Source organism: Pogonomyrmex barbatus, unplaced genomic scaffold (genome assembly GCF_055798465.1).
Source record: "Pogonomyrmex barbatus isolate J1 unplaced genomic scaffold, ASM5579846v1 scaffold6, whole genome shotgun sequence".
Classification (NCBI taxonomy): domain Eukaryota; kingdom Metazoa; phylum Arthropoda; class Insecta; order Hymenoptera; family Formicidae; genus Pogonomyrmex; species Pogonomyrmex barbatus.
In genome coordinates, this window is record NW_028297160.1 from 5,628,496 (window position 1) to 5,641,054 (window position 12,559).

General features: G+C 31.3%; 1 protein-coding gene across 1 annotated transcript; it reads left to right on the plus strand.

The window, feature by feature from the left end:
- Positions 1-25: 25 nt before the first annotated feature.
- On the plus strand, positions 26-11,309 carry LOC105424240 (general transcription factor 3C polypeptide 1). The gene is made up of 16 exons (XM_089082387.1): positions 26-794; positions 861-972; positions 1,207-1,400; positions 1,971-2,862; positions 3,037-3,799; positions 4,144-4,987; positions 5,122-5,367; positions 5,550-5,825; positions 6,140-7,069; positions 7,427-8,441; positions 8,752-9,293; positions 9,467-9,752; positions 10,174-10,399; positions 10,478-10,670; positions 10,904-11,000; positions 11,061-11,309. The coding sequence occupies exons 2-16, from the start codon at positions 891-893 to the stop codon at positions 11,180-11,182; spliced, it is 6,708 nt and encodes a 2,235-aa protein (XP_088938513.1). The 5' UTR covers positions 26-794; positions 861-890; the 3' UTR covers positions 11,183-11,309.
- The last annotated feature ends 1,250 nt before the right edge of the window (positions 11,310-12,559 follow it).

Genomic DNA, 12,559 nt, shown 5'->3' on the forward strand with positions numbered 1-12,559 from the left:
GCAGTTAATAAACGCGCATGTTTTGATTAATTTGGTGTTATGCACCGTATTAGAAATCTTGGATATCAATTTTTTTCTCTTTTCCTTCTATTTATAATGACAGTCAGTGAGTTTACATTTTGAAAGCCTGCATTTACTGAGTATGTCGAATTTCATATAAAACTATCGTATTAACATAAAATAGATTAATGTTAAAAAGTAGTCCTTCTCGGACTGTTAAGTGGATGGGGTGTCTTTTGTCACCACAAAAATTTTTGTATTGCATTTGTTAAGATAAAGAAAAAGTGAAACCTGCCAAGGCAAGAGAAAGGAGAGAAAGAGGACCTGGATTATATAATTAGAAATTAATATAAAATAACAGGAAAAAGAGGATCTGTGCTATAACCTATTGGAAGTTGAAGGCACTACAAAGGGGCGACGTGTGGCTCAATGCTTAACGCATTTGATTCATAATCGAAGGATAGCAGGGTTTAAACCTGGCCCCATATATTGTTTCACAAATTTTTGAGAATTTCTTGTGGAAACTTATACACGAATTAAGAGGCAAAACCTCATGCTTAAGTGGATTAAAGAGTTAAAAGCAATTTAATAGAAAGAAAAACGAGATAAGGGAAGATAGAGGACCTGTGCTGTAGCTTAAGAGGTTGAAAGCACTTATCCGTAATTGAAATTCTCCCGAGAACACCAATTAAAAAAAAAAGGGGGGAGGGCACTATAGACTTCCTACCCAGCATAAAAAAAAATAAATAAGTCACATATTTGAAATTTGAAGGCTGAAGATACTACATAACAATGTAAAAAAAGAATCTTGGAATTTTTTATTGTACAAAGTGTTCAAAAAATAACTATTTATTATTTAGATATATTGCTTCTAATCTTATCAATAAAATATGGCTTATCCATCATGCAATTTAGTGGAGTCAATCATCGACGAGGTTGCTTTGGAAGGATTGGATGGCATCACTTTACAAGGTTATTATTTGATTCATTGTTATGTTGTAATTGTAATATTATATATGAAACATCACATAGATTACCACAATATAGTTTTAATTTTTTTTACTATAAATTTGTTATATTAATTATTGGTTATTTTTAGATACATAGTGATTCTGTATTTTATTTTTAATAGATACTTTGATATTATTTGCTCATCTTTAATCCATTTGTTTTGATATCTTATATATCTCTTTGTTTTTCTTTTAGCATTGTGGCTACGATTAGGAAACAGATTTCATGATTCGTTACCATTTCCCAAGCCTTTCATGGAACAAGTATGGTCAATATGCAAAAAAGTTAAGGACTTTCAATTTTATAAATTAGAGACACCCAGAGAGCCACTTGAGATATTTGATCGTTATGAGTTTGTAAATCCTGATTTTGGCATTATACTTGAGCCAGTAAGTATGTATAATATATTATTAATACCAAGAGTATAAAATTATTTTTGTATTACTCATTATTTTTGTATTACTTGAAAAAAATTAATTTAACTCTTCTTTCTAAAACATAATGCGACATTATAATTTCCATTATTTTTTTACTAAATTTTAAAGACTATTTTTAGATTTTGCTTGTGTCTTCTTCATGTAAAACATAATAATTATACATATGCAAAATAATAATAAAAAGAATGATTATATTCCTTACTATTTCCTAAAAATAGTAATGGATATAATCTAACTGTAACAGCGTTATAAATAATATTGTTATTTCCTAATCCTGGTTAATATACCTGGTTAATATATATGTATATAAGTTTTATAAAATATTTTTTCTGTAAAATTTTACAAAATATTTTATTAAAAATTATCTTTATTAATTTATTGTGAGAAGATCAATAAATGTCGTGAGAAGATCTATAAATGTGTTTTCTAATTATAAATATATTTTAGTTTTAAATTTGATCTCTGTTTTGTTTTCTAATTTATTATATCCTTGTTAAGTCTTTTTTACTTTTTCTATTTTAGCCAAACGTTCCGCCAGATATTTATCCTCATTGTCCTATTCAAGATCTTAAGACAGGTGTGAGGGGATCTTGCTCTACATATTACACAAGAAAGGATATCAAAGATGATACAAAGGATGCAAGTTTGGACGAAGTAACGGAAAAGTATGGTCTAAGCCTGGTTATTGTAGCCTCTCAGCCAGTCAGAACACAAGTTTTAATGAGTGCCAATGTCAGTCCAACATTAGAACTGACAATTATGCATTATTGCTTCTTGGAGAGAGTAGGCAGAGCTCGCTATCATGGCGAAGTTACTCAAGGCAAACTCAGCTTGGCTGCGCTCAAAGAGGATCCAAAGACTTTGTTTTATCATCGAAAATTTTTGCTCCAGCATAAGTTAATTACAAAACAGGTCCACCATCAAAAGAGTGCCGGCCATTGCGGCAGTGGCAGTCTCTTGCATCTGACGCGTTTCTACGTAGAACGAAAACCAAAGATGCTGTACCTGGCAGAACAGGTGATTGATATTTTGCGATCCAAGGAAAACGGCGTAGCTGAATATGATGAAATCAAGAAAAAGCTTGGAATCGAGAATTCTATCAAAAAATTATTTAAAACTTCCTTCTTTCAAAAAATCGTGAAGACGGATATCTGCGTGCCGTATAGAACTTTGTATCCTAACGCAGAACCAAACGAGTGGCGACAAAAACAGGATCCATCGAAGGAGAAAAAAATTAGGGTTGTACAGGTGTTGTATCCGGATGTCGATATTGCTGATATATGGAATAAAGATGAGAAGGAAGACGATGAATATATCGATGAAATAGATACTTCTAATCATAAATTGAACGTTCCTTATTTGCAGCAAGCAAACAGTATTGTTGAAGCTAATCAAGTAGAAGGTGTATCTCAAGGTTAGTGATAAATTTTACATTCTTGCAATTGTTTTAGAATTTTTTTTCAGAATGTTATTTTGAAACATTAATATTTAAATTATAGTGTAGTATTACAAAATTAATATATTTGTGTTATTCATCTTTTAAATCATAAGCGAGCAAAAATTAAAAAATTTGAATAATAATTTCCAGCTAAATTGGGAAAGGATATGGGTTTGACCAAACTACAAGCTAGATCATTTCTGAGGAATTTGGTAAAGGCGCGTATTACTGCAACATACATGAATGACATGGGTCGGCAGAGAATCACAAAATATGTATCGAAGAAATTCGAAAAAAATAGTAAGATGAGTAAGCAATTTAATAAAGAAATGCATCGAATTAAAGAGCTTACTAAAACAATAACCAATAAAAACGAAGAAAATCTGAAGAACGAAACGATTTCACAAGCAGAAAATCAGAAACATTCTATGGAACACGAAAACGATCAGATAAATAAAAAATCTTGTTCGGATCATTACGTTGATAAAACTGATATTGATGCACTGGTTGTCGATGAAAATAAAGATGAAGAAAAAGATAAATTTATAGATGCAAATTGTGCTAGAAAGAAAACAGAATTGAAGAATTTGTTTTACATTGTCAACAGAATTTTGCATAAGTATCAATTATTAAAATTTCGATCTAAATACAAGTGCACTACATCGCGGTTTTCATTAACTAAGATAAAGAATTCTGATACTAACGTAAAGGAGCAACATGTGAAACCTAACGATTCATTAACATCTATGGAACAAATTGCTAATGATGCCAAAGCCACATCATTTTATAATAATATAAAAACAAATTTGACAATGCAAAAGCCTGTATGTACTGGAAAAGTTAGCGAAGTCTTTGGTTTTATGGAAGTTTTTCAAAACAAGAAGAGAAATAACTCGTCTAGTATTACATATAGGTTTGTATAAAATATTACATTATATTTATTGATATAAGTAAGTTACAAATAAAAAAACTATATCGATATTGTTAGAAACAATTATTTTAAAATCCATTTATATAAGTTAAACATACAAAGATACACACACACACACACACACACACACACACACACACACACACACATCTCCTATCTATCACATGTCTACAAATTTATATATTTTTTATTTTGTCTATATAGAATTTATATTTTTATAATTTTAGATATATTTTTTTGTATTTTAAAAATCTTAATTTTTTTTTCAGTTTTTAGATTCTTTTATTGTAGATATAATTTGTTAGATTTTCTATTCTTCTATTTAGATTGCTGAGACGTGCCAACATGATAATCGAGGCAGTGAAAGAACACCAAGTGATCGACGATACAGCGAAACTCATGAAGATGATCTGCGAAGAGGAAGACAAAGAGGGTTACGATGTAAAAATCGACAAAAAATCTCTCATCAGACTGCTGCAAAAACTCGCCAAGGATAATCTGGTGAAGAATATTAAGTTGACTTTAAGCGCAAACGGTCGCGAAAAAAACTTGACTTTTATTTGCGATCCTAACATTGATACCGATCATACCGTGATTAAGTCAGCCGTCGAGCAGGCGAAAGTCAAGTTTTGTTTGTTAGCGTCTCAGAGGGGGAAAATGCTTATGAAGAAAATGACGGATAAGCAAGACAAGCTGTTGGATTCTAAGGAACAATTGCAAGAGCTAAACAAGACGGCAGCTACATTACCCTCCGGAAACTGCAAGTACGATCCCAAAGCTGGCAAATATTATGGTCTCTGTCCGAAATTTATTAGAATGCGAACGATGCACATTCTGCTTTTCTATTTGGTCTACGATCATCCTGGCAATCCAAGTGAATCTCAGGAAAAGCAAATAGAGATTCTCAGGTCTAATGGTTACGAAATTGATGACGATCTCATTCAGGAATTTAGCACTATTTATTGTACTGAAATAAATTGGAAGATGTTCATTCCACCCTTGCCCAAACATAACGGATGGCCTGAGGGTTGGGCATTGATGTGTGACGTTCTTTTAGGGATGCCCCTGTCAATTTTTGCCAAAGTACATAACATTAATTTTATGATTCCGGACTTGGAGCACTATTTAAATCATCCAATCAGAAAACATTACCTCGTGAAGAATCTTCCAGTGAGTTTGATCAAAAAGTTAAATATAAGTTTAAATCTTTGAAAATTGAGAATTTGAAGGCAAGCTGTATCAATGCCATTTTAATAGTGTGAGTTTATTTGTTAATAAGACTTATTTTCAACAATTCTTTCTAGGTTGCTATACGCAATACTCTTTTGCATGCGAGGAAATATATATTCAATATCCACGATACAATAACTAGATTAGGTTACATTGGTCTAGTGCAGTTTGGTCCGCAGCGGCTAAAAGACAAAGATCAAGTATTTATCTACATGAACCGGCGCACAGAATTGATGGACACAACCTCTTCAGCGGCAGGCTATCACAAAATCGAGGATAGAACATATCCGGTGACTAAATATTTCTTCGATCGCACACAGGTATTGGAAATTAGGTATTAAAAATAGTTTTGAAAATTATATATATTTATTTAAAGAATCGAGATTATTTAAACAAAATAAATAAAAAATATTTATTAGATATTATTTATACATTTTTGAGATCAATTTAACAATTTCGAGAGAAAAAAAGTAATATCTCATTACGATATTTCTTTTCGCAGGTCGTTGAAACATACTGGTGTGATATGTGGTCTATTTGTGTTAATACACATCTTGGTGGCAGATTGGTTGTACATGGCAAGGATATTTTACTTGAAGATTTGAGTAAAAAAACTGCTATGATAGAGGCGATTGCAGCACACACGCCTAAAGAAGCAGCGGAAAGAGATACCGGTGCGGTTCCCGGAGATCGTAAAGGAGCGGCTGGTATCGATTCTGCTTTCTTTGCACATTTGAAACGTAATTGGAACTGGTCGAACAACTATTATGTACATCAGGTAAAAAAATAAAAAAATCATATATGCTAGTTGCTTTGTAAAAATGAAATTGAACATCTTTGTATTCTACACATTTTAAATGGTTATATGATTACATAAATGATTACATTACATTCTTTAGACTATTGCTATATTTACACAAAAGGCAATTTATAATAAATGTTTTTATATTAACATATATCTTTGCTCAGAGTATAAATTTTTAAATGTATAAATCTATCCGATTAATTTATTCGTCAATGTGCCTTTATCAAATTTTATATTATAGAATATATTAATGTTATTTATTGAATGTTTTTTTTATAAATCATCAGGCCAGGAATCAGAGAAAATCCAGCACAGGTCAGCGAGATCTACATCTATCGAAAATTCAAGTAAAGCCAGTCAAATTTACAGAGTATGATGGTCTGAAGAAGGTCTCAGGACCGTTGCCGCCGCCTGTTGTCTACGCATCTGAATTGCGGAAGAAAATGCGCGATCAACTCAACATTACTGGACGAAAAAACGAGGCCTTACCGTCGCATCAATCTAGCAAACAGAAATCCTTCGTACGACGCGTAATGCCACGGAAGCAAAGCGTACGGAAACTCAAATATGACGAGGACGACTATCGTGCGATGCAGCGAATGAACAAATTGCGAGTGGAGTGGGAACCACATGAAGACAACATTTTATTGGTGTGTAAGGTAGCGACGACCTATCTGTCACCGAATCCACGCAAGCAGATCGTCGGTTTTACAGCAGTGCGGGATGTATTGCGTATGTTTTCCTGTAATTCGCAAAATAAGACATCGCGCGCTTGTCAGCGTCGTTTAATGTACATGCTGCGACAGTCACGCACGATGAACAGCGTCGCGCTGGGCGTCGAGGAGATCAAGCAGGACCCATACATCGACAGACGATACGGCGACGTGACGAGGAGGCTGAAGAGCGAGTGTGCAAGCTCAGCGGAATATGAGAAGCGAGCGACGGAGATTTTCAAGGAGCTCGTTGACTATATTATTAAGAAATATTATGATATCGCCGAAATCAAGCCACAAAAACATATGATGATGCCAAAAACCGTTCAGGCATTTAATCTCCTCTTCGAAGTAGTCTATCCGACGAAGCCACATCATAATCAAGGTTTCACGAAGGATGTACAAAGTCTGAATGACATTCATTCAGCGACTCTCAATTCTGTTATTCATAGTTCTATGTGTTGTGGAAAGGATAGGCGTTCTTGGGCTTATCAGCTTTTCATGGTATGATTAATCAATGTATTAAATATTCTATTTATGAAACATAATGCTTTAAAGCTGATTTATCTTGAAAATTAAATTATAATTAAATCTTTATATATTTGTATAATATATTTGATAATAGAAAACCGACATTTAATTTTTCTTCAGTTTAACAAACATTATGTAATAAAAAATTCTCTCTTTTTATTTTTATTTTTTTATATCATTTATTTTTAGAATTTATTTAATACATTTGCGACTCATATAACATAATATATTAATGTAGATTTTATATTATTGCTTAGTTTTTCAAAATTTAATTGTTGCTACAAAAAATTTTGGATTTTGGTATTTATTAATAGCTCTTTTTTGTTAAAGGTCTACCAGAATTATTCAGAAACTCTTCTAAAACAAGCAATGAATAAGATCAGATCGGACCAGATGGTGACTATAAAAAAGCCCCACTTAGCAGCTATTAAAAAACATGGCAATTACATGCCAATGAGTAGCTCGCAGTATCAATTAAGTATCAACTATATGTATAAGTTCCAGACCAAATGGAATTACGAAGTCTTTAAAGAATCTTACGATGCTTTTATGAAATTATTGGAATGGTATTCTGAGCATAAAAATATCGATGTCTCCCAGGAACAAGAACCAGTATTTAATGGTATTGAAATCCCAGTTTCCAGCGGTATTGTTACTGTAATGCATGATCTTTTAGCACGCGGTCAAATTGATTTTGATATTGAGATGCCGGATCAAATCATTATGTTAGATGCGAGACATCAAGGCAAAGATGAGACTTATTTTAGGATTGCTCAAAGATATCAAGATATTTTGACAAGACTTTATCGCTTTAAATATGGGAACATTAATGCTCACAATGCCGGAATTTCTGAACTTGAAACGGAAACTTTGCATGAAATACAGGAAGATTCTTTGAAAAGGAAGAAATCTGTTGAAAATGACGATCCTGAAGAATCGATGTCAAAAATTTTTAAGACCGAGGAACATGAAGAAATTCAAAAAGAAATATCTCAGCAAAATAAAGCTACAGCGGAGATTCGACCATTCGACGAAAGTGTTAAACCTGACGAGATGAATTTGAAGGATCATTCCTCCGAGCAGAGTGGGAAGAAAGTTCGTACAAATCGTTTATCAAGAAAAAGATCTGCCAACTTTGAAGAGGATTCTACGGATTGCGAAGAAGAATGCTTGAAAAGAGCAAGATTAAACTCTGAAGATTCGATGGATCTCGAAGACATTGATGAGAATGAAGAATTAAAGATTTTTGAAGAGGACGAAGATGAAAACATTGATAAAACACTTATGGATTCCTCCAAATCTCTCGAAACAATAAATGAATTAAAAGAACAGGTGGAGGAAGAAGGTATTATATTTTTGTAAATATGTGATAGAAAGAATTTTTATTCTTCTAAGTATTCTTCTAATTATCTCTTATTGTACAACATTGAATTATATTAAATGTTGTCTCAAATTATCAAATGTTAACTAAAAATTATAAATTTGTTATTTTAAATGCTTGAGTCTGAATATTTTTATTTATTTTTATAATTTTCAGTATTCAGTATTCCCAAATAAGTCAATTTACTACATTTGATTTACTACATTTTGTAATTTCCAATCAAACTTCATACTTTCTCTAAAATGCTGTAAACAAATTGTTGTTTTAATTATAGCTTCTTCGATGAAATCGGACAGTTTTACCGATATGACTTCGGTTCCTCGACGTGTCAGTGAGATTATTAAAAATATGTTACCTGAGACGAGCTATTTTAATTCTTACAAGCTCAAGAATACAAACGATGTTCAGACGAAGTCCACCAGAATAGATATGTTGAGGATGAGGAAAGAGCTAAAGGATCTCACGATAGCCGACAACTATCAACACGCACACGAATACTTCGTCGTTAATAACTTTAAGATGTTCTATAACTTAGACATGACATCACTGTCGGCGGCATCGATAAGCGATATTGAGAATTTTAAAGATCATTTGGTGCCCAAGGAATTAATACCTCTAAAACTCGAGGTTGTAAATGATTTTCTTGATGAGATAAATCGGACTGCAATTATTCCAAAGAACGGTATCTCTTACGCAAACTATAAAAATGAGGCTGTGATGAAAAAGGAAATAACAATCGACTGGAAACATGTCGACGCGGTGTATGAATTTGTCCAAGAGAAGAAAGAAATAGGCGCCTGCCCACAAGAGTTGCTAGTAATTTATCATTATGAAAAAAAAATTTTTTTATTGTCTTTTATCTTTTTATTTTATTTATTTTATCTTTTAGCAATTAATATTTTTCGCATTTTAAATAAAAAATTTTTCTAAAAACATTGAATATTTCTAACTTATTTTTTTATAACATTGCTTTTTTCTTTTTTATCTAGGATAGATTCTTCGAGGAGCAAGGAGTGGATTTGTACAAGATCGTTTCGTTTTTAATAGATAATCATATATTTGTACGCTCCGGCGTTATCAAACCGCGCTTTATTCATCATCGTTTCGCCGATTCCTGGCTAATTCATTCCTATAAAATATATCGTCTTGAACAAGAAGCTGCAGTGCCGTTCAAGGACAGTATATACGCCACAATGCAAAGACAAACAACTGAAACGAACGTTGATACGGAAGAAAATACAAATGTCTATACCAAAGAAGATGAGAATAAAAACCGTAATATTGCTATACTCATTTTATTTTATATGTTTTATTGAATTTTTATCTCATATTTATAAACAAGCATAAATTTAATTTTTTATAAATATTGTAAGGTATATATTTCGATATTACGAAATTTTATGTCATGACATTGAGAAATTTTATATATATATATATATATATATATATATATATATTTTATATATATATATATATATATATATATATAAATAAAGGGACCTATATTTTTTAATATTATTTTAATCGCACTTTTATCGGCACTCGTGTTTTATATTTTACTATTACAGCAATATTTTTTATATTACAGTTTAAAAAATAAAAATATACAGAAATTAAAATCTTTAAATGTATTGAATTGTGAAATAAATTATTTATCTATAGTGCTTCTTAAAATTTAATAATAAACACATTGCAGATGAAGCAGATAATGCAATACCATCAACGTCATCAGGAACGCAAGGAGATAAGAAAGAAAAGAAAGATGAAAAAGTGAACAATGATTTAAATAACGACGAAGATGAGAAAAAGGAAGATAATGAAATCAATGAGGAAAATGATACACGTATAAGAAGAAGAAAGCAGAAAACATGTTTACTTCCACAAAAAGATGTGTACAAATCCGCACAGCAATTGGATTTTACGTATGTATCAGGAAAGAATAGTGAGAAAAATTATCATATAACTTCCAAAGTGATATTGATGATTTATTTCTTTTTTAGAACGGCCGAAGAAGTAAAAGTCGCCATAAAGCCATGGATACGTATAGATGGTGTGCTGAATCGCAAAGTCTTAGATCGAATGTTAGGTGCGGTTTTGAGTTACTGTTTGCTTCATCCTGGGCTCACGATGGCAAAGGCGCAAAGTAAATTTGTGCCTGCCTTACAACCATTCCATACACGTGAATTGCTCGAGGTTCATTTCATTCCTCTATAAATTTATAAATTAATATTTTTTAACTTTTGATATTTTTGACGATAACTCTTATTTTGTTAGATTTTATATTGAATAAATATTGTAAAATTTTTATACATAGGAAAAAATATTACGGAAACTTGTTTTTTTAACATTATCTCTTTTTAATATTATTTCTAATGCAAATAGTTTATAATGCATATAGTTTCAGTAAAAGTAACTTTTTTTTGCAGATGCTGATTAAACTGGGATGTTTAGAGAGTAAGCTCTTGAAGAAAACGCGTGTTACTTTGTTTTCTCCACCGCCTGCGATGAACATCAGCGATCTAAGTATGTGTAATATTTTTTTTATCTGATATATTATCTTGTTAATATTTTTTTTGCTTTTAGATACGGATGCCGTTGGTTGGACTACCGAAGATGAAATAGTACTTGAGCCTACTACAGATGCTACATTAAAGTTTAGTATATTTTTAAGTACGAGAACGTACAAGACAGATTTTATGCCATAATTGTGTTACTTTGTTATATGTACATATAATAGCATAGATAAAAATTTACTAGTCACTCAGTGTATATAGTTTTTTGTATTAGCTCATATTTTATTTGTGTATATATATATATATATATATATATATATATATAAAACAAAACTATAGAGTAATAAAATTTATATATATATATATATATATATATATATATATATATATAAAACAAAACTATAGAGTAATAAAATATTTGTTATAGTCTTTTATATGGCATATTTTTTAGAAAAATGTTTTCAAATAAAGTAAGAATATTAAGATGCTTTGGCTTTGTATTTTTCTTTTTAAATACCTATTGTTTTGCTATTTATTAATGTATAAAAATAATAAATGAACGTCGAATTTAATAGCAACATAATTTTTAATGAAAAATGACAAAAAAAAGTAACAAAACGATCCATTCTACAAATATTTTAAAATTTTTATTTTATTATTTGGAATAAAGAACTTTATCGATTAATCAAAAAATGGTTTAAAACAGCGCCAAGTGGATTGCATCGAGATAAAATATTCAGGTCGTGACTTGTCCTTACACGTGCGCAAATTTGAGACAGGACCAATCTCAGAATCGCTATGTATTTGATGCAAACGATAATTGGTCGGTGGATTTGTCTGTATGCTTATTGCCAACCAATCGAATTTATATATTATGTTTTAACCGTTGTTACGAATTCACACATGTCGTGTCGCGCGAAATCCTCGTTTCTCTTTTGTCAAGAAGTATATAGTTTTTTCTCTGTAACTTTCCTAAAATTTTTTCCCTCATTTTCCCATTGAAATGCGAATATGTTTCCAGTTCGACTCTGGGACATACAAAAATACAGAATTTAACGAGTTGAGGTTCAAACAATGGGATTCAAAACAACGTAATTTGACGGATCGTTTTTCTTCTTTATTTATCAAGAATTACGCCCGAGAAGAAGCATGAGCTGTAGAGTGCAAAAATTCACCCGAGTAGAGCGACATGATGCAAATAAGGAATATGAGAATTGATGTGCATCGAGTTTCGTATTACGAGCGGATTCGTAAGTATTTGTCACATGCGTTAATATCACAGAGACCACAATCTTTCTTGCTCGAAGTAACTGAATATATCAGTTGTGAAATGCTTGTCCGATTCATTTTGAAAATCCTTTTATGACAGACAGAATAGGATACGAAAAGGCGAAAAGCAAATGCAATTTACAAATGTAAAAATGTACTTATTGAAAAATATATTTGTAAATTTCAGAGGCAATTTTATTAAGAATTTATAGATATTTTACATAATCTTGTATAATACATGTATATGGAACAGGCGAGAAACTACAAATTTCCTACAACAAGAAATTATTGAAAGTTTAT

Bases quoted from the DNA above. Each gene is read 5' to 3' on its own strand.
- LOC105424240 (XM_089082387.1), top strand. From the start codon at position 891: ATGGCTTATCCATCATGCAATTTAGTGGAGTCAATCATCGACGAGGTT. The intron at 973-1,206 runs GTTATTATTTGA...TTTTTCTTTTAG, and splicing joins GGATGGCATCACTTTACAAG to CATTGTGGCTACGATTAGGA. The intron at 8,442-8,751 runs GTATTATATTTT...TTTTAATTATAG, and splicing joins AGAACAGGTGGAGGAAGAAG to CTTCTTCGATGAAATCGGAC.